This window comes from Hyposmocoma kahamanoa, unplaced genomic scaffold (assembly GCF_003589595.1).
Source record: "Hyposmocoma kahamanoa isolate Upper Pololo Valley unplaced genomic scaffold, ASM358959v1 100021, whole genome shotgun sequence".
Classification (NCBI taxonomy): domain Eukaryota; kingdom Metazoa; phylum Arthropoda; class Insecta; order Lepidoptera; family Cosmopterigidae; genus Hyposmocoma; species Hyposmocoma kahamanoa.
Window position 1 is genome coordinate 12,463,058 of NW_020653200.1, and position 26,692 is coordinate 12,489,749.

At 36.4% G+C, this 26,692-nt stretch overlaps 3 protein-coding genes across 5 annotated transcripts; 1 reads left to right on the plus strand and 2 right to left on the minus strand.

Annotated features, from left to right (window-relative positions):
• Positions 1–200: 200 nt before the first annotated feature.
• On the plus strand, positions 201–10,323 carry LOC113239654 (prostatic acid phosphatase-like). Of its 3 annotated transcripts, none has more exons than XM_026476723.1 (8): positions 201–587; positions 2,583–2,676; positions 2,765–2,963; positions 3,146–3,301; positions 4,503–4,732; positions 4,863–5,032; positions 7,364–7,467; positions 7,767–8,063. In XM_026476723.1, exons 1-8 carry the CDS (start codon positions 321–323, stop codon positions 7,945–7,947), a joined length of 1,401 nt encoding a protein of 466 aa, XP_026332508.1. In that variant the 5' UTR covers positions 201–320; the 3' UTR covers positions 7,948–8,063. The 3 variants fall into 3 exon arrangements, with proteins under 3 accessions (XP_026332508.1, XP_026332520.1, XP_026332527.1); XM_026476735.1 differs by lacking the exon at positions 7,767–8,063 and adding an exon at positions 8,202–8,622 and having other exon boundaries at positions 202–587; XM_026476742.1 differs by lacking the exon at positions 7,767–8,063 and adding an exon at positions 8,686–10,323 and having other exon boundaries at positions 205–587.
• A 1,725-nt stretch (positions 10,324–12,048) lies between these two features.
• On the minus strand, positions 12,049–13,264 carry LOC113225830. Its single transcript, XM_026458282.1, has 2 exons — positions 13,215–13,264; positions 12,049–12,394 (listed from the first exon to the last, which is right to left on the minus strand). Exons 1-2 carry the CDS (start codon positions 13,262–13,264, stop codon positions 12,049–12,051), a joined length of 396 nt encoding a protein of 131 aa, XP_026314067.1.
• Positions 13,265–21,263: 7,999 nt separating this feature from the next.
• On the minus strand, positions 21,264–22,409 carry LOC113225838. The gene has a single exon (XM_026458290.1). It carries the CDS (start codon positions 22,407–22,409, stop codon positions 21,264–21,266), a length of 1,146 nt encoding a protein of 381 aa, XP_026314075.1.
• Positions 22,410–26,692: the final 4,283 nt, after the last annotated feature.

A 26,692-nucleotide genomic window follows, 5' to 3' on the forward strand; every position in this document is an offset into this window, starting at 1 on the left:
AGTAGAGTAGTACTAAAAATTCTACTCTTTGAAATTGACACAGATAATGACTCAATAGACATTCACAATTTTCACAAATTGTTTGAAGTTTGAGTGAATCTTGATAAATATACCGTGTATCTTTCAACCCGGACACTGGCAGAATTGTCCTCAGTGGGACAGAAGCCAAATACCCAAAAAAAAAAAAAAAAAGAAAAAAAAAAGAAATAGGTACTACGTATCAGACGTTTTCTGCTGTTTGTTGTTGAAGTTATTTTCTATTTTTTTATTTGATATTGAAGTTTCGTATACAACAAAAAAATTGCTGATAGTTCATTAAAATGAGAAGACAATTTGGTGTAACTTATAAACCTTTCACTTTTAAAATAATTTTGTTGATGATATTGACATTTTCTGTGTGTTTCGCTGAAGAGGCGGTGAAGTACGTTGCAATTATCTATCGACACGGCGATAGGACACCGGTGGATACGTATCCTACTGACCCTTGGCGCAATGAGTCGCTTTGGCCGGTAAAATTCGGCGAACTGACTAACATCGGCAAAATGCAGCACTACGCGTTGGGTCAGTGGATAAGAAAACGTTATTCCGTAAGTTGAATTCTAATTTTGAATTAAAATAGTACACCCAGGATAATTCCGTTTTGGACTATTCTCACTAAAACAACTTTATGAGAGAACATTACTTTAGAATTCTTATTTATTGGTCGAGTCGTGTGTTGTCGTGGCAATTTTGCAATCATGCTCTCAATGAAAATACAATAGAGCTGTAATAATTAATTATTCATTATCAATAGAATAAATTGCCCGTGTGGTTACAGATTCCTTTGTTCACAATAACATAGGGTGATGGCACCAATGAATGACTTTTTATGTGTCTGTGGAAGTTGTCTATATTTTTGAAATTTTTTTTAAACATAGCAATAGTTATTAGTTTATTTGGCAGATATAATCCTCAAGAAAAATGATAGTATGTTTCAGCATAGAAAAAAGCTATTGTAATTATTACTAAAAAAACCTAAACAAGAATTTCTCTAAATCTCGAGTAAGTAATGAACACCCAGTAGTAAATTGACCTTACCAATAAAAAACGTGTTGCTATAATAGAAAATTGTGTCCTAAAGATTATTAGAATTTAATTTTTAAAAAGATGTCGAATGTAGTGCTTGTTGGTCAAAAAATCTAACATTTGCTTAATTTCAAGTGTCTTCAATTTGTTACTTGTGTTGTTATTTGTTTGGTCTACACACTAAAGCAAAAGTCAAATTTATTTCCTTTCAATTTAAATTCCAGTGGCATTTTTTCAACTTTATCATTTCTCTTCACATCTTCCAACATTATAAGCAATGCAAAACAACAAACTTTGTTTGTTTATTTTATTGCATATTGCATTGCATAACATGCTTAAGTTTGCGGATTCTAGATATATTATTCTTCATTTAGGTCAAATTGCCTCAGCTCATTAAGTCGCATTTTTTAAATTGTTATCATCTACCTTGTTAATTACTGTAAGTGTAACCTATTTGTCTACTCATAAACAAGTTTTTGTTCAACTCAGACACTCTGGTGTTGTGTGGGGGTTTGACTGTTAATTCCCACCCAATATTAAGATATTTATGTACCTAATGTACAGAGATGTCCTATACTTTGTATAAAATTCCTAGAGTTGTTTTAAATTAAAGTACTTTTAACTTGTGATATCTTATAGATGTTTGGGTTGCCAGATGTACAAGAGTTCTCAGACACTCATTAGACACACACTAGAATATCTTTTTGTGTAAGAAGGATAAGAAAAAAGTAGCCTTGTACACAACAGTACAAAAATCTGAAATCTCAATGTTTATATTTATGCCTACTAATTTTTATCTTCATATACCATCATTAACTGGAGTACTGATCCAGTATCTATGTACATAACAATGCAGTCAAAGGTCTGTTGAATTAAAATAAACCCACAATTAATATGGGTTGTAAGTCATTTTACCGTGCTGTAAAAGAAATATGCTGCAGTACTGGCACTATACACTATTAATCCAGTGATTTCAAATGAAATATTACATGTGTACATATTTTACTGTAGCACACGAATTTTACAAGTTTGCTGTGAGAATTATTTATAGCTGTGTGGCAAACCCTGGTGCTTGTGTTCATATTTTTCATTAAGGTCTATTTTAATGAAATCTAGAATGTCTGACAATGGTACATACAAAGCTTGAAACAATTTTGTATATTACAAACAATCCATCTAGGACATAGTTTCCCAAAGTGGGCACTACTGTGGGCGCTGAAGAGTTCTAGGGTCGTACCACCCGGTAGGGGCCTCGGAAGCAATTGGGGGCATTGATGGTATCCAGGTGTTATTAAACTACACTACACACACAATACGCGTTTTCAATTGTTTTTTATGGTGGTGGACATAGAATTTTTTTATCTCGCCAAAGTGGGTGAGTCAAAAAGTTTGGGAACCTATGGATCTAGGGCAAAGAAAAACAAAATTGCGGATAACATACAATTCATACATTGTCATTTAACTGAGCTAGTGAATTCCTTAAATCACATTATCACTATATCTTTTGTTAATTTTAGCACCTATTATCAAGTGAATTCGATCCAGCGGAAATTTATGTTCAATCCACTGATGTAGATCGCACACTCATGTCTGCTCAAGCTAACTTAGCAGGTATAGCTCATTAAATATATTTATTTTACATCATCTTGGATTTTTAATTCAATGTAAGCACTTTTGCAGTTGCATAATATGTTTGCAGGAATGTATCCTCCGACTGGCAGAGCAATTTGGAATGAGGCTCTTATGTGGCAACCCATACCTGTACACACAATACCTGAAAAAGACGACGCGGTATTAGCAATGAAAAAAAATTGTGTATCCTACAACAAAGAAAAGGAAAAGGTAGTCCAATCAAAGGCTTACAAACAAAGGCTAAGCCAGTACCAACACCTAATGGAGTAAGTGTTCAAATTATCTATGTACATATTTAGAATAGTATTAGATTTCAATTTATAAGCAAATCCTTATTTAGAATACTTACCAATTATAAAATGTATGTTTGTTTTCTATTACCAGCAGTAATTATGAATTCTACCTACAGTATTTTCATATGCGATTTTATGTAAATTTTTATTTACAGTTACCTAACATCATACACAGGGAGGAAGATAAGTGACTATTATGATATAGAAGACATATATAGCAGCCTTCACATAGAAACTTTATATAACTTCTCTCTGCCTAATTGGACACATAAAGTTTTTCCTGGTGTAATGAGAGAACCGGCATGCTATAGGTAGGTATACACTAAACAATGCTAGCTAGTGCTAAACACATTGAAACAAATTGGAATCAGAGATAGGTAATAAATAATAGAATGTCATGGATAAACATTGAAATGTATTAGTTGTATATTATGTTCTATATCTTCAATACATACATACATACAATACATAAAGTTAAATAAACTCATTGAATTATTTACTATAACCGAGTAGTTTTAGTAAATGTTCTAGTAGAATTAGGGCTGGAATGAATACTGGGCCTCTTCAGGTATAGATCAAGTAAACTATTGTTCCCTATAGATTCACAATAAAATAAAGTGTACTTATTAGATTTTACATCATGGACTTATTGGTCTTCATTGTATTTTTGTAGTCAATTCATTGCTTTAGCGCCGCTATGTGACAACACGGCTATTTTATAAGATTTAGCTTTTCTGTGAAAACCATGTGATAACACGGCTTAGAACACATCCCCATTATGTCGTGACGACAGCTAGTCGTTTAATTTAAAGTGTCGTGGCCTGTATATTTAAAAAAAAGTTGTTCACACCTAGAATAACACGATTAACTGTTTTTCACGGCTTTTTGACCTTACGACGACAGACTTTAAATGAAACGTTACGATAAAAATGTGACGACAGTCTGTCGTGCGAATGACAAGGCGGCTACCTTGAACCGATAAATTGTCACGATCTAGTGGGAACAGCTAGACACGACAATCGTTCAATAATAAAATAAACGTCCACGGCACAGTCACGACAGACGTCGTGATATGGGAACAGGCTAGACGCGACAGTCGTCCAACGGTAAATAAAACGTTACGACATGCGACATAATGGGAACGCGTCCTTAGGATCATACTGCCGTTCCCTAACTAAAACGCGGCTAAGCGACAAAATATTTCTTCGAGATATCATAAAAAACCATAACGCTATTTCAGAATATTGAAATTGTTTAATGATATTTGAGCTATGCGTTGTTAGGGTAAGTTCCGATAAGACGAACACGTTAACTAATTTTAACTGTTTTTAAAAGAGAATTTTGTGCTTTATTTTTTGCTATTAAAAGCGAATATTTCATCATTTGTCACTTAGTCGCGTTTTAGTTAGTGGACGGCAGTATACTTATATCGCTCAAGCCCCAGTAATGTCAGCGTCTTCATGTAATTGTATAAGACCGGTAGAGTGCTAATGTTGAATAAAACTATTTCAGTTTCACAACCTCAGCGGCTACACCGCTATTAGCGCGTTTGAGAGCTGGACCTTTGCTAAAAGAAATAGTAACTAACATGAAGCGTCACGTTAAAAATAAAAATAAGCTATTAAATATGACAATGTATAGCGGCCACGACTTTACCATTGGCACCATTCTAACTGCTCTAGGCATGTTTGATGGCAACTGTCCTGATTACACGTCTACTATTATTATGGAGCTTTTATATGGTATGTATCGTGTTATGTAACCTATTACATAACGTTATTATGTAAAAAAGAACCATAGATTGTGTTGCATATGGAACCACTCGTTACGTAGACGTTGATCTCTAAAACATATTAAATACCAATTTTACAGATAACACAATGGCTCCTTGTATCAGGATCTTGTATAGAAACACACCTGAAATTGTGGAACCCAATGTATTGGATATTCCTCATTGTGGTCAAACATGTCCTATGGAAATATTCACAAAATTGTATGAAAATCTTCTGACTGTCGACTTTGACTATGAATGCGGAAAACAGGTAATTGCAGCATAATTTAAAACTTTCTCAATGTTCATTATTATTGTCATATTTTGAGGAACTATCTAGGATTTTCGGCACTTGTAAATAATACCTTTGTACGTTTTCTTTATTTAACTTTCAGGATTTATAACTTTAATTTATCAATTGAATGTATTCAAAATTGATTAATTGAATAGTGATCGTATTATGTATCTATCCACAATGTAAATAGAATATACGTCACGGAGCTGTGTTAGTATATTTTAGTTCAATGTTCTCATATTGTGTCTGGAAGTAGATGGCTTGTTTATTACAACTATATCTTAAACTAAACTACTCAAAACAATTTAGGATAAAGTCGAATTTTTTCGAGAATTTTATCGTAATATTTTTTTCTGCCCTTTTTTAATTTGAAATGAGTTGTCTTCAAGTGCATATGTTTACATAATTATTGTTTTACGTTTGGAATGTTAACTTTGAGGGTATTATAAGTGGTGTACAAACAGGTAGCGGTGCTAGGAGGCAAAGTGGAAAAACTCGGGCTGCTACCTCCTATGAAGATTGGTACGTACATTCGAATTACTGCAGGCCGAGAGCGCACCATAACTGCGCTTACCTTACAAAACCGAAGCTATGAAGCTATTGGTACCAGAGTGAGCGATCAAACCATTCCAAATAGGCTCCACGGAGACCAACAACGCTGCAGACCGAGTACTGTGAGACCGAAATTGACCAGGGCACATCGTGGAGCGCGTTTTAAAGTTTGCACGCGAACATCTCGACTAGACCATGGAGAACTGGAGGACAGTGTTCTCTACAGATGAATCTATGTAGTTAAATTATACAGTGATGTGATGACAGACGGGTCTGTGTCTGGAGGAAACCAGGAGTACGGTTTTTGGATTGTTGCATTCGAGAAACTGACTGCTTTGGTGGGTCCAGTAATATGGTGTGGGGCGAAATCAGTCTAATGGGTAAAACGAAACTGGTATTCTTGGACGGGGATAACTTGAACGCCGCCAGTTACGTCCAACAGGTCATCCAGGCTCACGTGATTGCATATTCACTGCGCGTTGCCCAAGACTTCATCTAAATGCAAGATAACGCGCGTTCTCATGCGGCCCGTACTACTCAAGGTGTAATTACAGACGCGAATATCAATGTTTTACCATGGCCGTCCATGAGTCCCGACTTAAATTTATTTAAGCATTTATGGGATCAGTTCAAACAACGCCTCAAAGACAACTATACCTCCATCCACAGTCGTCAGGAACTGGTCAGCGCATTAAAACACTGCTGGGAACAGATTCCATATTGGTGGTTCCATGTGAAGAGACCGATTAGTCCATATTTGTTAGTATTTTACATTTACGGAGCAACTCTGAGCCAACATGTTATCGCGCACCGACAACGCCTTGCGCTCCCACTCAAAATCATCATCAGATTTTCACTAGCAATGTGTCCTAGGTACTTAAACCAAGAGCATCAAGGAAGACGATTCGACGGTACACCATGCAAAAGAAGCGGTGGAATGTTATTTAGGCCTTTATAATTAAACACATGAATGGCTTACGGCATAAGTTTCACATACATTCAGCATCTTTCTGTGACCACTGATTGATGGACTCAGCAGCACCATATCATCAGCATAACTGATATTATTAGCACTAATATTGTCTATTCGACAGCCAACATTTGCGCTCCTGAGCTCAATGATCTGCTGATTCACATATGCTGAAAAGTCTAGGAGAACTCAATCTACCCTGCCTCACACCACATTTCAGCGTGTATTCGCTAGAAAAGGAATTCGCCCATTTGACAACATTTTTCTGACTGTTATGCCAATGTGACACCACGCCTACAACTTCAGGATGGACATCAGTTTATTAATTGAGGCTAGATATCGTTACTCTTTATAAGTCGTAAGCTGCTAACAGATTGACTTCATATTTGCAGTTAGCAGCCTTAGAAGCTAGGTGTCTTCCTTTTTAATAATAGTCTGCAGTGCATTTTAGTGCCAGTATAGCACTTTCTGTTGACGTACCATCCCGAAAACCAAACTGAGTGTCGTCTAATTTTGTACAGCTGCTAAGGCGATTATCGACAATCCTATTTAAGACCTTAAAATTTAAGATATTGAAAATTAGTCATCATATGTTTTGTTAAAAGTCAGGGAACAAAAGTTGTTGTTTATGAAGTTAGTAATCTAGTCCTGCTAAGTTGTTAGTATTTTAGGAATAACCGATACACGAAACTGGCAAAAGTAGCTAATAATAATTATAATTTACATTTTTGTCGTCATGAAGGTCTGTGTTGTACTATTAATTTTAATTTTAGATCTTGTTTCAGTTCCCCGCCGTTCTTGGATTATCATTCTTCGCTGGACTAGTGGTTTTTGCTATAATTTACATCGCCCACAAGATTCATTTTGCGAGGGTCATGCATAACAGCAGGTAACGTTTTTACTTTCTTAAGGTAGAACTTGATTCTCGTTTTGTTTATTGTACTGCGTGACCCTGTACATCCACGTCAAGCTTTTGACACTCAAGCTTTAAATCTGTGCCGGGTATGATAAAACGGTCCATTGTCAAGCTGTATGCGCTCTGGACTGTACATAGTATTCTCAAGATGGTCATCTTTTTCAGCAACACCCCATAGTCTTTTCGAAACATAAGCAGTTCAGAATACTGTGAGGTAATCGTAGAAGTTTGCCGCAGGGGAGAGTGTATGTGTATGTTGTGGACATTCCCAGGATTTGCACGAGGCGCTTCGCTTACACGTTTATATGTCGAGCGGCTAGAGAGTGGAATTCCCTACCTGCGAACTTATTCCCCGAACGCTATAACTTTGACCTTTTCAAGGCGAGAATGAATAGACATTACTTAGGTGTGCATGCTACATCGTCGACCTCATCATCACTTTCCATCAGGTGAGAAGGAGGTCAAATGAGCACTTATTTTTTATAAAAAATAAAGTTCCAAAACCACGTTGTGTAAGCATGGTGGACTTTGGCAACGGTACTTACAGGACTTAATGCAGCAAAACTAGCTGACCAAAATGTATTAGGGGGAATGATTTTTCTATCTTGCGTTATTGCTAGACAACACGTTTAAAAATGAATTTCTTTTTCTCTTACCACCAGTAAAGTTAAACGCATGACCACCTTAAGTGTTGTTTTTTTGCTTAGGCAACAGCGAGCAGTACGGAACACTTGCATGTTCTTGTCAATCAATAAAAGCCTTAGTAGCAAGCAGTAGAAGCTCCTTATGAAACAATTCGTCCACGGAATTACTGCTTACCTACCTTACCCATTTCTGTCGCGAAGCGGTAATGTGAGCATTACTGCGTTTTGGTTTTGAAGGGTTGAGGGTGCTGGTGAAATTACAGGCACATGAGGTATGTCAACTTATATCTCATGGTGACGGGTGCAGTGGCAACGCCCCTCACAATTTTGCGATCTAAAGCTCGTCGACTACGATTTCCAAGAATGAAATTGCTGTATAAACAAACGATTTTTCAACAATATAAAGATTAAGGGGCGGAACTGGGTGGAATGCTTGCTTGTAAACATAATTATTTGGTGATGACACTACAAGTTTCAAAATAGTACCATATTAATAGTACATATTATTTGTTTCTGCCAATATGTAAAAAAACTAAATTTGTTTCAGCGACAATGATGGTTACACCAGTGTACATACGCCTCAAGACTCAAAAGTCGCTCATCTGTAATTTTATTAGTAAATCAGGATACTATTAAATTTTTTATAGAAAAAGTAGATAAAAACATGTGATTCTTTACTACTATTTTAAATGTTTTATATTGAGTGTTTTTTAATAAAAATATGCGTAACACGTTCACTGTAGTTATAAAATATACTTATAAAATAATAATTTCGTCCTAATAAAATACAATCCAATGATATAATATTAACTATTGTAACTATTATAGTCGAAAACATCAGTGAAGTTGTTTCATTACAATCTGTAATAATGTTAAATACTGAATGTGAGAGGTATTGTAATGCACTAGGTATCGTATTAGATAATATTGAAGTTATTTTTATTTATTGCAGCTTAGCAAGAATATTTGAAACTACATTATTTTTCCAATTTTCATGTGTATAAAATAACTGACGATCATTTATCATAAACGGTGAATGTTATTACAATATTGTGTGTAATTAATAAATAATAATGTATGAGTGAATTAAATTATATTTTGTAACGTCACGAAATATTAAACTGCATTTACTTAATTTCAGCCGTTTTATATGCTCGATTTTTATATTCTCGGTCGGTCTGCTAATATCTATGACATGAAGTTAGAGGTACGTCCTTTCCTTGAAGTTTTTTTTTTGCTCAATTTATATAAGTAGTTAAGTTTCTCCATCGTATCATTCTGAAAACACAACATTTTCTAAAACAAAATGTAACAAATCGTCGCCTTACTTTTTCAAACTCGTATCTTAAAAACAAAGTAACTGAAATGCTAAAAATGCATTGTGTATACATATTTGCAGGATGGTTTAACATCAAATTTCCTTCATATTCACGCACTGACTTTTACCTATTCTTAAATTAATGTATTCAAATTAACATCTAAAATAAATAGAAATTTTTGCCATCTCCTGAATAATCACTATTTATAAGATACGTGTTTGAGTAAGTAATGCGTGGAAATGTAGGTACGTGTTATAATTATAATATACAGGGTATCGCCTGAAGTGACATTACTTATATTAGGTTTTATTTTTAAATACGTCTTATAAAAAATGTAACAAACTTTTTTAATGATATTTATTTCATTTGGATCTCAATTTTTGTTGCGGGAACCAGTCCGCTTTCCACAACAGATCTCACTTTGGCTATTCCGTGATTCTACATTTACAAAAAAAGAAAAAAATATTTTGACTGTGTATACCTTTGTCTATCGAATTGAAAGCGTGCTACAAAGCCAAAGAGTTCTAATAAAGTGAAATGAACGTGGAGTAATATCTAAATACGAAGGCTTACATGACGTCATGAAGTAATTAATGATAACAAATGAAATTTTTTAAATGTTTACATTATGCCTACTAAATATATTCTCTCATGTGGGCTGTTCGTGTATTCGATATTCAGTAGTTATAAGATTTATGCATGGTTTGGTACGTAATAATTTCCGGGCGATCGTTGTGAATACCTATTCATCAAATTCTCAAAAGAGAATGAATGGGTTTTACGTAAATTATCTATCTAGACTTGCTGCTAGTTATATTACAAATGTCTGTTACGTATCTAAACATATTTATTCAATAAAGAATTTTATTCAGAAAGGGTGTTTTATTGTCGGTATTAGTCACGTACAACATTTATTTAATACACCTAGTAAATTATTGGCTGCTTTTATTTTATTAACTATTGTATTTTTCGTCATTACGGAATAATAAAAATTACGCTATCTAATCATTGATAAAATAAAGGTATAGGAAATAAAACTATTTTTCCGGATTTAAATCGCGTATATTTGTTTTTTCAAACAAACCATAAATAAAGGTAAATTATATAACACCCTTTTTTTAAGTAATCGATTAATTAGGCTACTCTACCATTGTCCTACCAAGAAACTGTACATTTCATTTTCAAAACATACAATGGTAAAACATGTAATAGGTACCTACCACCAAAAGAAATTACGAAGTTTCCCTTTTAAAAAAAGTTAGCAATGGAAATGGCATCTACGACTCATTGAGGGCTATTATTTTTTATTTACTTAAACTTTATTGTTCACAAAATTGCGAACTTAATGCCATTAGCCAATCTCTACCAGTCAACCTTAGAGGTGAGTGGGTTCAGAATAATTACCAGACGGTGTATAACATGGCGACCTAAGATTAGAAACAGGATTAAAGTTTATAAATAATTATATATGTTACTGTAAAAGCCCGAACTACGGTAAATTCTAAGATTTTCCAGTAGAACCTAAGATCTCTCAATGGTAAAAGTTCGAACAGTTCTGTGATCATCGTTCATTTCGAACTTTTGCCACCACTCACTTGGTATATCTTAGGATTTACCTCGAAGGCACGGTAAATGTTGAAAAACGGGTGTGTAATACTATCATATAAACTTTATTGCCCACAAAACAGTACAAATGACACTACACACACTGTTACACTGAGGTCATTTGGACGCGAGGATTTTTTGTGATTTCCCGAACGCTGCCGATCCGAGCTGGATTCGACGAGAGATCTCTTTCTCAAAGTTGGATTTACCTAACTGGACTGTCTGTTCCAGGTATACGTAATGGTCAACAAGTTCGAGTGTAGTGCTCCCAATTTTAACTGGAGCGGGTACAACATGGGCATTCGACATGATCTTCGTCTTGTCCATGTTCATCACCCACTCCTTGGGAAACACTACTTAGATCTTCGTGTATTGTGTTCAAGTCTCCCAAGGTCTCAGCCATAAGAACTATATCATCGGCAAATCGAACTTGTGTTCAATACTCGTCGTTGATGTTGATGCTAAGCCCTTTCCAGTCCACAAACTTGAAAATATCCTCCAACGCAGCAGTAAACAGTTTCGGAGATATCTCCCTGTCTCATGCCTCGTTGCAGTTGGATAGCATTTGAGCTCTGATCCTGTAATCGGACTGACATAGTGGCGTTTTTGTATTATAAGTACCTTAACACCTTCGATATACCTATAGTCTACTTGGCACCTTTGGAGAAACTGCAGCACCGTCCAGGTCTCGATCGAATCAAAGGCCTTCTCATAGTCCACAAACGCTAAGCAAAGTGGCTGGTTATACTCCGCGGTCTTCTGTATAATCTCTCGGGAACACCTTGGAGCCTTATTCCGCTTTTAATACAGAGTGTATTAAATTGGCATATGTCGCTAGTCAAAGACTTCGATATCAGCCTATTTAGCCGCCTGTAGTGACTTGCATCCTCTGAGTTCTGTAACCTCATTTCACGTCTCTGTTCCATGTGTTGGAGTGTTTTGTCGGAGAGTTTCTTCATTCTGGTACGGTGGGTTTTGAAAAGCTATTACCCAACCGTACGGACAGTATCCACCACCATGTTATTTAGATCGTCCACATCTATGCTGTTTTCGAGGGCTTCGAAGCGGTTTTGAAGTTCGAATTGAAAGCTCTCGGGGTTTTGGAGTTGTGCAGTTATTGGACAGAGTGTAGACTTTATTAGTCGTGATCTTTCAAGCCTGGCATTGATATTCAATGTGTCTCGTACCAACCGGTGATCACTTTCTGTTTTAACGGTGTTGATCACAGAGACATCATTGAATATATGTTTTTTCGTCGATGTGATAAAGTCATGCTCATTTTTTACTTTACCGTCTTGATTCATCCAGGTCCATTTTCGAGTTGGAGATTTCCTGAAAAAGGTGTTCATCGTATAGAGATTCCTCTTTTTCATGAAATCCACCAACATGCTCTGGCGCTCCGTTACCCAACTCCAAATTGCCCCACTCTGATACGTCTGCGGCGCGTGGTCGGTTGCAGATTATGGGTGTGCTTATGCTCTTCAGTGGTACAGTGATTAGTACTATGGCCGCTTGATGAGGTGTCCAGATTTGAGCCAATTTATGAAAAAAAAAAAAAAGTTTTTTCTGGTGAGGGTATTCTGGGCATTACCTTCAGAATTATCGTTACTCTGGTAGTAGGTAGGAAATTCTCTAGTTTGAGACCAGAAATTTGGAGTGATTGTCTGGCAATTATTCCCTAAATACTTCTCTTTTTGGCATAGCTTCCAAAATAATCTAACAGACAGACGGTCGAGATACAACAACGCTGTAAGTTGTATAAGTAAATACCTAAGATATTATTTCCACTACAACGGGGAGTATGCCTTAGATTTTGAACAATCGTGAAATCTTGTGCTCGTAATTTAGTCTCCGTATACTACCTAGTACGGTAGCGTACGGACCTCGGCCTACGGTCGCGGTACGACTTTAAAAGATTTAACAAAAGGCGGCCATATTGACAAATGGCAAAAAGTAAATTTTGACTGCAAATTATTGTTAAACACCCATGGAGAACCCCACATGCCGATTTTCAGTGGATTTAGAGCAAATTTTTATCATTCGCTAAAAAAGTTTGTAAGTCAGGCATGTTGAAAAATGACTAAAAGTAAATTTTAACCGCAAATTATTATTAAACAGCCATAGTCTCTATGTGGGGATCTCCCCTACATGCCGCGTGCCAATTTTCAGCCGCATCGAGGCAAGTTTTTCTTCGTACGCCATTTTGGATTGGCCATCTTGAATTTTTTTACACAGGCAGTTGACCACTATTACCCTCTATGATATTCCTTCCAGCACCTCCTACCTATCTCTAATAGTTTCCGTGATAGAAGGCTTCGAAATTTGTATGGCGGCCATCTTGTTTATTTGAATTTCAAACATTTTTGCTTTCTGCGGAAATTGACCAAGGTGTATCTTATAAAAGTGCACAAAAATCCCCCCCATGTATTATAGTTTTTGCAGGCCGTTGATCACTCGTTTACATTTTCCACATTCAGGTCTTCTCATATTTGATTCTTTGCTTTGGAGCCTATCCGCGTACAACGGTATAAAAAGCTTTTTTCCACCATATCGGGAAGCATGCGTTCAATTTTTCTAAGTGAGTCAGGATTTGTAGCTTTATATATGTATATAAAAATAACTAGATCGCGCGCTGCGTTGCGCTAAAGCGGCCCGCGAGGGCTTTCTTTGAGACTCGTGTGACAGGTTGGGTATTAGACTTCATATTTCAGTAGAGAATCCTCTTTGGTTGAGTTTGGATGGAAGGGAACAGGGTTATTGACTGCTCCAGTTTAGTTATATGTAGAGGTAGTTGGTATGATCGTGTCAAGTTGTATCCTTAAATATCTCACAACAAACCAGCCGTATATCATTGACAGCTGCGAAGATTCAGAATAGCCAATTTCGTATGGCGGCCATCTTGAATTCGTCATATCAGAACACTTTCGGTTGTGGTAGAACCTGACCAAGGTCCTTGATAACTTTTATTCGAGAACCATGTGCTCATCAAGCGAACAGCCTCTGTCCCACCTGATCCCCCTTCTGGCCACTATTCCTGTAAATCATTTTAAACAATCTCTATACCTTTTGGGAGAACAATTACCTAAATGTCTACATCAGTCAGTAGTAATCGAGCTACCCACATATAGTATGTTGCGCGTTGCGCTGGGCCCCTAAAGCGGCCCGCGATGTCTTAATGTTAGGTTTGTGACTGTTTGCTAGTTATAGTTTTTGTTTCAGGATTTGGTTTTGTTAGGTTACATTAGGTGGGAGGGACTAGGGTATTGGTACGATCGCATCAAGTCATATTTTTAAGACACCACCCGTATATCATCGATAGTTGCAGAGATTCAGCAAACTCAATTTCGTACAGCGGCCATCTTGGATTCGCCAAATTGGGAAATTTTTGATCCCGGTAGAACCTGCCAGAGCCCTCGACAATTTTTGTTTGAAAGCCATAGGGCAGCTGGGGTCCTACCTGATGCGGAGCATATTTTGAAAGTTTCGATACGTTCTCATACTCACTACACCAGTGCGACCATATTTCTCCTACATCATTTTTACCCACCCGGTCTTCTTCTGGGAGAAAAATGACGCCAAAGAGCAGAAAATTTACATGTATGGCGGCCATCTTGGAAAATGGCGGAATTGAAATTTCGACTGTGTGTCTGTGTGTGCGTGTGCGTGTGTGTGTGTGTGTATGTGTGTGTGTGTGTTAACCTGTTGCGATAGATTAGGAGAGGAGTGTTTTTAAAGCAAGTGTTTTAATAGATCTTTGATTTCCTTATACGATTTCGACTGTAGCCATTTTGATTAACTTTCTTGTAGTCTCTATAACTTTTAGCGTATATATCTAATTCCTTATAAACTGTACAAATGGGCCGATCGTTTGCTGAATGGTATGTTTGCAAATGTTGTATTTACTTTAGGTACTTATACCACAATGTCTTTCCTTCTCTTCTTCGAAATTTTTAGATCATGTTTTAGAGACCTATGTTGTCTGAGTACAGTTTGAGTGATGTAGAGTTTCCTTACAGTGGCTAAATTTGATAGTTGATACAAACTGCTAGTGGCAAATCGACTTTTTTAAATATACATTATTGTAAGCAAATTGCGTTGCGCACGTTCCAACTCAAGAAAACGATTTTAGCAGCTCCACCCCTATACAGGAATATAATAAATCAGTACAGATTGAACCAAACTCACGTATATTTCCTTACGTATATCCCTAGACGACGAGACTCGCGGACCAGTGACAGGTCCTGGCACTACATATTTTAGTGTTTTAAAAATTCAATTAAGTCTTCTTACTCTTTTAATGACTCGCTAGTATATAATAATGTACCGTATAAGGCAGGGGTTCCCAAACTTATTTTGTCTACTGCCCACTTTGAGAATAAGTTATTTTTTAGCGCCCCCATTTTTTCACCTACTTAAAAACCACTGTAACTTCAAATTAAATTATTATTGTGAGCCGTATTAGCGAAGATTAAACATTCATTCTAAACGAGACTTTTACTATAACCCGCAAGAGTTAACTTGAGACCTGAGCGCAGTAGGTAGTACACAACGGCGCTCAGGTCTCAAGTTAACTCTTACGGGCTACACCTGCCAATGAGAATGATTATTGAAACGCAACTTTATAGTATTCAGACAGAGTATCTTTTATTCAAAATAAAACAAACATAATCGATTCTAATATAAAAACTAATGTGAAGGATGAATCTGATGCTGTTTAATAAGTTTGTGGATATCAGGTTCCAATTTACTCAAAAACAGTCGCAAGTCACCATGTTCGGTAACACGCAAACGATTTCTCTTTTTAGTAAGCAGCGTTGTCACAGCACTAAAACCACGTGAACACAAATATGACGATGGGAATGCTATCAAGAATCGTTGAACGCTTAACCACAATCCAGGGTACAATTGCGGAATCGGTTTTTGTAGCCATTTTTTAACTTGCTTTTTTTCCTCGTTCGTTGTCAATTCTCTAAATTCTTCTTCCAGCTGAGGTGATATTGCTGTGTTGACATTTGAAAACGGATCCAACACTCAGTCTGGTATTTCCAAGTTCAAAGGTATCGTTCGGTGAAGTCAATGTGGAGGTTTTCCAAATGTTGGCAGTAGGCATACAAGTCGTCGTTATCTACTGCAGGATACTGATAAATTCGGAAAATTGTGAAACTCACGTCTGGCCATATTCTTTTTGTGTAGAAGCAGTTTGGCTGCGAAAGCAGCAACGACATTTTTTGTTTTAATTAAATTTAGTTCATCGCCTTGCAGTTGGAGATTCATGTCGTTGAACAATTTATACAGGTGTCGTGTAAGCTACATCATTATTTGATGTAATGAGCTTGTTGCGCAATTCTGTACCTTTAGTTTCCAAGAACTCTATCACAGAGTCAAACAGGTTGTAAAATCGAGTCAGACAATTGCCTCTTGATAGCCAACGAACTTCAGTATGAAACAACAAACGGTTAAAATCTTCGTCATTACTAAAACAAAGCTGATGACATAATCTATCATTCAAAGAGCTGTTAGGGATTCTATTGCCTGCTTCTATGACATATTGCAGTGATTGAAATAGTCGTTCACTAAAATTTCTAGCAACCAAATGTTGGCTATGAATAACGCAATGTACAGCAAGGACATCTAGAATTTTCTTTTTTAAGTACGCTAAGAAGCCTTTATGGCACCCCGTGTTAGCCGGAGCGCCATCCGTAGCAACTGAAATAATATTTTTCAAGGGAATCTCTTTCTCATCACAAAACTTTTCCAATGTATTGAATATGGTTTCGCCTTTTGTATCGGTCTTTAATTTCTATCAAACAATAGTTCTTCACATATTTTCTCATCTTTAATAAGCCTCACATAAGACAGCAACAATGCTTCATTAATTGGAAAGTGGACTCATCGAGCTGAATTGGAGAATTGATTAGTCGTCAGATGATTGCACAATGATTCTACAATGTTTTCAGCCATTTCATCAATTCGTCTTTGCACAGAATTATTACTCAAAGGAATTTTTCGGATAATATCTGCGGCCGGTTTATGAAGCACAGTAGTTATTACTTCCTTTATTGCTGGCAAAATTAACTCTTCTACGATGTGGTGTGGTTTGCTTTAATGAGTAATTAACAATGAGATAATGTACGAAGTTCGAAGTCCGTCGTCATCTTGCTTAGCAGTCGCCGAAAAGAGTTTTGCTACACTCGGCTGAGTATTATGCTTCTTCTCCAGGTCTTGAAAATATGCTACATTCTTGTCTAGATGCAGTTTATTCAAATGATTTTGCAGTCTTGAAGGCTTCATTGCTTCATTCGAAAATGTTTTAGACGTAGAAGGCACAAAGGCGACGATGGGTTTGTGGCGATTTATAATGAATCCGAATTTAATATATTCTGCTCAGTATTGCCGTCTCTTTTTTTACTTCAGTAAGTGTTGAACTTAAGTACTGCTTATCTATTACGCGCGAAACCCCATATGAAAATAAAATAAATATTACGTTGTTTATATAGAATTGCATAAGTAGCACGCACCGACAGGTATAAGACAAACATGCATAAACTCGTTTATCTCATTCAACGCTCAATCGTACTCAAAAAGTAAGAACAAGTATTCTACTAACCAGCCGATTGATACAGGAGTGCATAAATCGGGTTATTTAACAAGAACTTGTTAAAACATGATTGCTCGCAGTCTATTATCTACTACTAAAATTACCTGTCTAGGAATACTAATAACAATTAAAATATGAAACTGTATCCGTTGCCTTTTTATTTGTTTGTTAACGTCTACTTACATTTCGAAACGGAGCGGCCGATTGACATGATTTTTATTTTATTTACTCAATAAAATAGGACAGATATATGAACTACACGGAGAGAAATATCGAACCGAGTTAGTTTGAGTAATCTCTTAATTAATATTAGTTGATGTTCACAAGTTGTAGTCGAAAGTCGAGAGTTCAGTCGGTGTCTAAGAGTCGTATTCCAAAACTCTACTCAATGCTCAAGTCGGGATTTGAGCAGACTTGAGTATGATTTCAAGCACTGGAAATACGACTCTAATGGCAAGGACTTGTGTATGATTTTTAGTGCTTACTGCAATACTCAAGTCCTGACTTGAGTATTGAGTAGGGTTCTGGATAGAGTCTTCCTAGACGAAATTACAAATCTGCCCCTAAGCCTCTGCACAACGTCCCCATTCTTTTTCTGGGTCTCCTACCCCCCTTTGGGCCTGCAGCGCCCCCATTCTTTTTCTGGGTCATTTTTTTATAGCCTACTTTGGGAAAGGCTAGTATAAGGCATGGAGGCTCGCGTTTGTTTAGGGTTAAAACTCCTAAATAGTGAGGCAATAATTTTATAACGAATAAATCGGTCATAGCTATTTAAAAAAATATATGTTAGCAGTAATGTGCGGAATTTTGAAACGTAGGTACTTACGGTTACGAATAGGTTGATAAAACAAAAAATATACCTACATAACTAAATTCTCTTCTATAAGATTATGTAACTATATCTGCGATAGGTTGCAGAGTAGGTATAAATAGAGTTATGTATTCTCAACAAATGTAGTTCTACAAATGACGGACTTTGTAGGTACAGTTTTATTTAATGGTGCTCATGGTTAAAATGAACATGCTTTAAAAATAAATTCTGCGGCATAAACGCAAGTTCAAGTTGTGAAAATTCTCACTTAGGTACTTGTGTACGATTTTCCAGAATGCAATGAGTCGAAGCATTAACACTTGTATAAATATTATAAAGGAAATGATAACATTAAATAACAAAAATCGGACGCAACACATAAGATTCAAAAAGTAGTAAAGTCTCCAAACAGAAAGAATAATTCTAAAACTTTTGCCGGACCTACTTAACCTGGTAGCCGGGGTACCAAATAGGTCAATTACTCAGTATTTGCTCGAAAACGTAATGCGTTCCCTGCACCGATTTTCAAACCCTGAAACCCTAAAATAGACCTAAGACCCTAAAATTAAATTAAATCACTCCATACTGTGCGCAGGTCCCCTGCTTCGCACGGTTTTTAGGAACTGTCTCACTATACACTATTTGCACACATAAGGTGGGCACCTCCAACCTGTCAAGGAACATCCTATTTTATAAGATCTTATATTTCCACTTCCTCTGCGATTGTTTAATTACTTACCCAATCAATAGGAACAATCTGGTTTTGCGTTCTGGCTTGCAAAATAACCAAACTGTGGCATAAATTTATTAAGTAGTTAGACTTCAAATTATCGTGATTCTCGTCACTGTTAAGGCACATCTGTCAGTGTGGATGTTATATGTAAAAACGGATAGCAGATTATGACGGCAATAATTTGTATGTGACACTACATCTCATCACATTACATACGAGAAAACTTGTTATATTAATTACTCAATATGGTCCTTCGTTTGTATCTAGTTTGAATTTATTTAATATAAAAGTCTTATACAAGGTACCACGGAAGTGACGGTCAAAACGAAATAAGTAGGTACAGGAAGTATTTCCGATCGATTTAACTCTATGCCTTGATGTCTGAAAATTTATGGTTAAAAAATTGTGCATATTGCAACCGTTTGTTTTTTTTAATAATCGGTACGTGTACTCACAACAAGTATCTTATGTAAATATCCATAAAGATTTTTTTATCATTATGTTTCTGAGGAATATACCAGTACAACAGTCAACCACTTTTTCATAAAATTTTATATCATAACTCAATTGCAAATAACATTATATGAACACTTATCTTTAAAATGAAAACGAACTTTATTTTCAAGAGCTGCTCACCAAGAAACAACTGCTACGGATAAGTGCCCCTGCAGCAGGAAAATTAATGTATTTTTGTAGTTTGACCCGAAATTGCATATGCGACCGGTGACAAACAGTGGAACGAATACGAGTTTCACAGACCCTGTAGGTTTATGGGTTTCTTAGATGTAACCAGGATTTGAAGATGAGATGGGTAATGGACATGACTCCGAGCCGCAGCGTAAGAATCCTATTTTCATTTTGAACATTCCCTGATCATGTCTAATCAACTAGGTACATTTATTTTAACAAGCTCTTTCAAGATTTGCAATTGAGGCAATGGGTATTTTTACAACTGTTTCGGACGTAATTTACGCCCCACATGGATACGTATGTATCAATGGTAGTTTAGAAGGAAACGAGATCCAAAGCTTTTAGGATGTCTCCGCGTTTGGCACGAAAACGCCGGGTACTACATTATTACAGGCGTGCGAAGCAAACTTTGAAAATTGTGCAAATATACATTGTAACAATACTAGGAATAACAATTACTGCCTACAACAACACAACTGACTACGTGGCCGAACGGTTACCGGACTGACAAACACCCTTGTAACATTAAAACGGTAACCACACTAAATCTACTTTTTTGCAACTAGAATTTACTACATCACAACTTATTCTTATTCCTGACTAATGTGACATTTAGAAAACTCGATGATGGTGATACTCATAGTCACGTGTCGCAATTGCCCCGAGTGCTTGTACAGCTGAAATGTAACCAGCATGCAGTAAGTAGGTGTGCAGCACTGAGGGTACCGAAACTGTATTCAAACTGTTATATAATATTTAGATACCGTAGTTGTGATGCGGTCGAAAGAACTGCCTCCGTGGCCAAACGGTTACCACGCTGGCCTGGCACGCTGAGGTCCCGGGTTCCATTCCCGTGCCGGGAGTAGTGTTGCCCAAAGCAAGACCAAGACGAGACTAACCCCAGTCTTGGTCTTGGTCTTGCGTCGGTAAACCTGGTATTGGTCTTGGTCTTGGTATTGCACACTCAATCTTGATCTTGGTTTCGGTCTTGCTGCAAGAGTCTCGCAAGTCTTGCAAGTCTTGCAATTAGCTATTGTTACTTATAACTCGTAAAAATGAAAATATATGGGTGCGGGTATCGTAATCCGCAGGTTTATCTACAATGAAGGTCTGGGGTAAAAATACAGCATAAAAACGAATCTTTTGCTTTATTAATTATTTATTTGAATGAAAATTATATTATTTCGTTCGACCAACTATTTATACAAAGTAACCATCTGGCTGACTCGTCACTTAACCTATTTCTATGTTTTCTAATAACTAAAGAGGCTTTAGAGAATAATCTCTCAGCAGGCACTGAAGTTGCCGGTATTGAAAGAAAATCCCGGGCCATCTTGGATATAATCGGATACTCCGATTCATGCGTCCTTCACCACTGTAGGATGTCTTCCGAACTTGCGGCCCTCGGTTTATATAGATAATCCTCGAACTCATTGTTATTGAAGCGTTGAATACCAGATCCAGATGATGTAGAGGGGCATGCATACAATTTATTAAAATCGATTACGTCTTCGTCTTCATCATATTCACATACTTCATTGTCATGTCTTGGTAATCCTGGAGATCCAGGCACTGCATGTAGGTTTTTATATTCCTTGTAAAGTTCTTCAAATTTACGCAGGCTTTCAGATTTTAGTTGTTGTCCCCATAGTGTCATTTCGAAAGTCTGAGATTTGTGCCTTGGATCTAAAATGAAGGTGGTACAGTAAATCCAGTTGATCATCCTATAATGCTTAAGCATTTTATTTTGGGCGGCTTGGAAACCCAAAATGAGCCTCTCATCTACTTCGGTTCGATTAGGTTTGTCGTCTAATTGTTTTATCATAGCTTCAATTTTATCAAGCAGAAGATTGAACGACACAATCACTAGCGGTAATGTTACATATTTTTCTCCACCAAGTTTCGTTGTTAGAAGTTTAAAGTTTATCAAAAACTTATATATTTTTTCGAGTATTTTCCAATCAATTTCTGATATTACAAAATTACTCAAATCAGACACAGAAGTGCATAATATGTTAATGCCAGGTTTTAGTTTTAAACATAATCCAATAATATCATGTGTGGAATTCCATCTTGTTGGACAGTTCAGTATGAGACTCACATTTGTTGGCTCACCAGCTGTTTCACAAGCCGACTGGAACTTCCTCTTCAACATCTCACTTCTTTTTATTTTACTACAAATACTGCGTAATTTTGTAATAGCCGTACTTGAGTCAGAAATATTTGGCACATATTCTTCAACTTGCTCGTCTTCGTCTTCACACTGCTGTTCTTGTTCTTGACGGTAAGTTTCAATATTTAACGCTAAGTTATTCAATAAATCTTGTACGCCCAGGTTCAAGATGTGAGCAATGCATCGAAAATGTTGATTATCCGAATCAAAATGTGGCAGTAGTTTTCCAAGTTCATACATCAATTTGGTATTTGCAGTTGCGTTCTCGACTGTGATACCCTGAATTTTATCAGCTAAGGTATATTCCAATAGACATTTGTGGAAAATCCTTGCAATATCCATCCCTGTATGTCCACCACTCGATGGAATAAAATCCAGGACTAGAGATCGAAACTTCCATTCATTATCTATATAATGAATAGTGACCCCATAGTAAATCCTACCAGCAATTGACGTCCATCCATCAATAGTGAATGACATTTTACATGAGTATTTTTGTAGTCTACTCTTAACACGCGTATGCAGTACTTCAAACCGCTCTTGAACCATCCTTCGAACTGTCGATCTCTTAGGAAATACCAAATTTGGGCATATTATTTGAAAATATTTTTGTGTATCTTCGTCATCGAAAAACGAGAAGGGAAGATATTTCTTGGCAATCCAGTCAACTGTAACTGTCATAAAATCACTACGGCTTTCCGATACTCACTGAAACAAGATAACAAAACGTGTTAATACTTAATATAACATTTTACAAACACTACCTACTTACGAACCTACTAATTACATTGAATTTTTAACTATATTAAACAAACAAAAAATTGTCTTGACCGGTAATCAAACCCAGAACTTCAATAGGCAAAAAACATGTTAAGGTGACCGCCAAACTTGTCAAAACTTTTCTACCAATCTTATTATGTGCCCTACTAACTTAACTCAATAAATAAGTACGTACCTGAATTTTGGTGACAAGATTATTTTTACAAGTTTCTATTTAAAAAATATTGCCGCCAAAAACACAAACAAAAAACAAGACTTGGATTAGTACCTATAAAAGTAATTTAAATTCTAATTTAACACACAACATATCTCGCTTTTTAAAATTGTACCTTAGTAAGTGCATTTCGCAAAAATAATAAATTGGTTAGAAACTAGAGAAAGCTATTTTCTTACTAAAAGTTTGATATTTACTGAGTTTTAATTTCCTCAAACTTTGTCAGGTATAGCCTGGAGAAATCGTTTTAAGAATTCCAATCTAATCGGTTTGTTTAATTCTCATGAAAAAACGATTGACACTAACTATAAGTATGTAAATTATAAAAAATATTAAGGATGTGTTATGTTAAATATTATCTTACCTGTTCACTTCTTCCAGTGGTATTAAAAAAACTTGAAATATCTCTAATTGTTGTCGGTTTTCTTATAGGTATAAGTTTTTGCGATTCCTTTTCGTAACAAGACAGTAGATGCTTCCTTAAACCCGAAGTGTTTCTGATTTTCATTATTATTTCAACTTTTTTCTTTTTAGAAATTGGGTACAACTTGCAAGAGCCATTTCAGATTCAAGAATTATTTCGAAATACTCATCAAATTTGCTTTTAGAGCACCTAGATGCAACACAACTCTCACTACTCTGACTAGAATCTTCGTCGCTCATGTCAAAAATAATTACTGGTCCGATTCGTAACGAAGCTTAATTGCAAATAAACAAAAAATTTCATATAAAATTTCCTATTTATAGGCACATGCCGAAAAATTGGTAAAGAAAAGTTCGGCACCTTTGATAAAAATAATGATTCATTTGAAGATTAAAAACAAGAGATTTTTTTTTTGCAAGTTGTTGTACCTACGTAACAATACAAGGCACTTTTCCAAAATGTACATAAATCATTACGTGTAATGTATGCCTCTTTTGATTGAAAATATACACAAGTACAGTAAACAGTAGGTAGTAAACCTTTTACATGGAATTCTGTAGAAATTGGTATTCAATCAATGAAATAATTTGTTTATGTACAAAAGTTATTAAATAAAATAAGTAGTAGTAATAGCGCATATAACACGTAGTTTTGTTTTGTGCTATGAACTGTATACTTAATATTCATACAGTCCAATATAAGAGCACTATAATAATATTTATGATTATTACAACTACAGTAAATTATAATAATATAACCCATCGATCCTTCGCGATGACCAAACCAAGATGTGTGACTACAATCCGAGCGCCTCTGAATTAATTTTACTCTTTGGAATTTCGGCGTCTTTTTACAAAAATGCGGTCGCTTTGAGCGATGTCAAAGGTGCCGCGCGCGACACGTGCCGTACCGTCTTATAAGCGCGGCGCGGAGCGCGGTGTCTTTGTCGGCAAATTAACAAATATTTAGCGCTCTTTCGCATAAAAGAGATAAAGCATCATATTGACTGCAAACACTGTTTACTATATGTACTCGATTACAGTTTCAATTTTACGACAATATTGGTAGGTTATAATTTTAGGCATACCTACAATTCGTAAGGACATAACACTCGTTTGACGTAATTGAGAGACCGCAAGACTCTCGCAGACTCGGTCTTGTTCTTGCACAAATCTTGCAGGGTCACTCTTGGTCTTGGTCTTGCTTCAATTAAGTGGTCTTGGTCTCGCTCTTGCAAATCTGCAAGACCAAGACCAAGACTACTTTTGGGCAACACTAGCCGGGAGAAATATTTGTAAGGCCTATATTTGTATTCCTCGTGAGATTGAGTGTAATTTATATGTGTGTGTCCATGATACCCGCAATACAGGGTTTCCCTAGGCTACGGGTATGTGCGTGTTATTACATCTCGATGTGATCTCAACAAAGTAGGGTGGTGACAATACAGAATATAAATATTTGTATATATCCCCAATAAATAAGGACGGCATGACAGGGAGAAATAAATAATAATCACGACATTCATTTAGGTGTATACCTAAATATATGGACTTAAAATTTTGTTTGCTTGTTTGTGTTGGAGTCATTACTACCCACAGCGGGTGGTTGTTATTCAAATATACTTATTGTATTTCAAAAGCATACAGGGTTCTTTGAAGGTTACCTTTTTTGGTACGGTGTTATGACCGGTACAAGGAAAATGTAAGATAAGTCCGTAAGGCACACGAATTTTAGTTTTTGTATTTTGTTTTTATTTATAAACGCACACACTCATAGCCCCGCACTAGGGAAACCCTGTATCGCGGGTAGCATGGACACACACAGACAACCATAAATTACACCAAAACTCACGAGGAATACAAATGTAGGTCCTACAAATATTTCTCCCGGCACGGGAATCGAACCCGGGACCTCTGCGTGACAGGCCAGCATGATAACCGTTCGGCCAAGGACGCAGTTATTTCGACTGCATCACAACTACGATATCTAAATATTATATAACAGTTTGTATACAGTTTCGACACCCTCAGCGCTGCACACCTACTTACTGCATGCTGGCTACATTTCAGCTGTACAAGCACTCGGGGCAATTGCGACACGTGACTATCAGTATCACCATCATCGAGTTTTCTAAATTTCACAGGTTAGTCAAGAATAAGAATAAGTTGTGACGTAGTCAATTCTAGTTGCAAAAAAGTAGATTTACTGTGGGTACCGTTTTAAAGTTGCAAGGGTGTTTGTATACTCTCTGTTGTAATAAGCTTATTCCGAACGTCATCATTGTTCAATCCCAAAAACAACAGCAACAAACATAGATCTGCTTATGCTCCAGAAAAGTTAGGGTTTAGATGACTTTACACTCTACTCACTATAAAATTACATTCAGTCGATACGCCGTTTTAAAATTACAAGAATGTTTTCTGTCCTCGCTGAAATAAGAGTATTCCTGCGGCCCTTAGAGGATGGAAAAAAGTTTCCATAGTCTAAGCTGCGGCCACATTTTTCAATGTCATGTTGTTTTTTAAATTCTTTCTGTTAAGGAAAAGGCAAAGATTTAACACCATAGAGCTAAATTGGTGAATTTTTCTTTGCACTACTTGATTACTTAATCAAATATCAAATATTAAAAACTCTAATATGATGTGATGACGTTTTGGAATATGGCTAGGAGTTGTGAACAGCCCCGATGCAGTTCGTGTAAGAGGTTTGGAACGGGTTTCAAAAAATCCAATTAATGTATCTATACTATCTACTGGTTATCTAAACTATAATTTTTAATGAATCTACATAAACGGGATTAACGCACCACTAGCGCCCCGCTATTATTCAATCTTCTGGCACATACTTGCACCCAGGGGAAGTGAGCTCAAAGCGGCAATAGATCGCAAAGCGGCTTTGCTCGATTACTTGGTGATTTCAATTGTTATGCTCGAGCGGGGCGTCGCTTGACACCGTAGGAACTCGAGCGCACAATCTTGTGCCGAAAATTTTGAATTAATTCCGTTTAAAAAATGCGACATAACTTCATTTCGTTTTGATCAAACCTTACCTATATATATTATTTTACAGATTATACTTTTTTACATATATATTATCTGGCAGTGTTTATGTAATATTTGTTTGAAGGTATAGAGTTGTATTTGTAGGTTTGAATTAAGTTTTAAAATAAAATGGTCAAAAAGGCAAAGCGGCTCAGATAAAGCGGTT

What these genes read in the sequence shown, in the direction of transcription:
- LOC113239654 (XM_026476723.1), top strand. Translation starts at nt 321, where the DNA reads ATGAGAAGACAATTTGGTGTAACTTATAAACCTTTCACTTTTAAAATA. An exon ending in AGAGAACCGGCATGCTATAG is followed by an intron (nt 3,302 to 4,502) that starts GTAGGTATACAC and finishes AAACTATTTCAG; the next exon opens with TTTCACAACCTCAGCGGCTA. An exon ending in TATTATGGAGCTTTTATATG is followed by an intron (nt 4,733 to 4,862) that starts GTATGTATCGTG and finishes CCAATTTTACAG; the next exon opens with ATAACACAATGGCTCCTTGT.
- LOC113225830 (XM_026458282.1), bottom strand. Translation starts at nt 13,264, where the DNA reads ATGGCGTACGAAGAAAAACTTGCCTCGATGCGGCTGAAAATTGGCACG. An exon ending in CGGCTGAAAATTGGCACGCG is followed by an intron (nt 12,395 to 13,214) that starts GCATGTAGGGGA and finishes CACCTTTTTCAG; the next exon opens with GAAATCTCCAACTCGAAAAT.
- LOC113225838 (XM_026458290.1), bottom strand. Translation starts at nt 22,409, where the DNA reads ATGGATATTGCAAGGATTTTCCACAAATGTCTATTGGAATATACCTTA.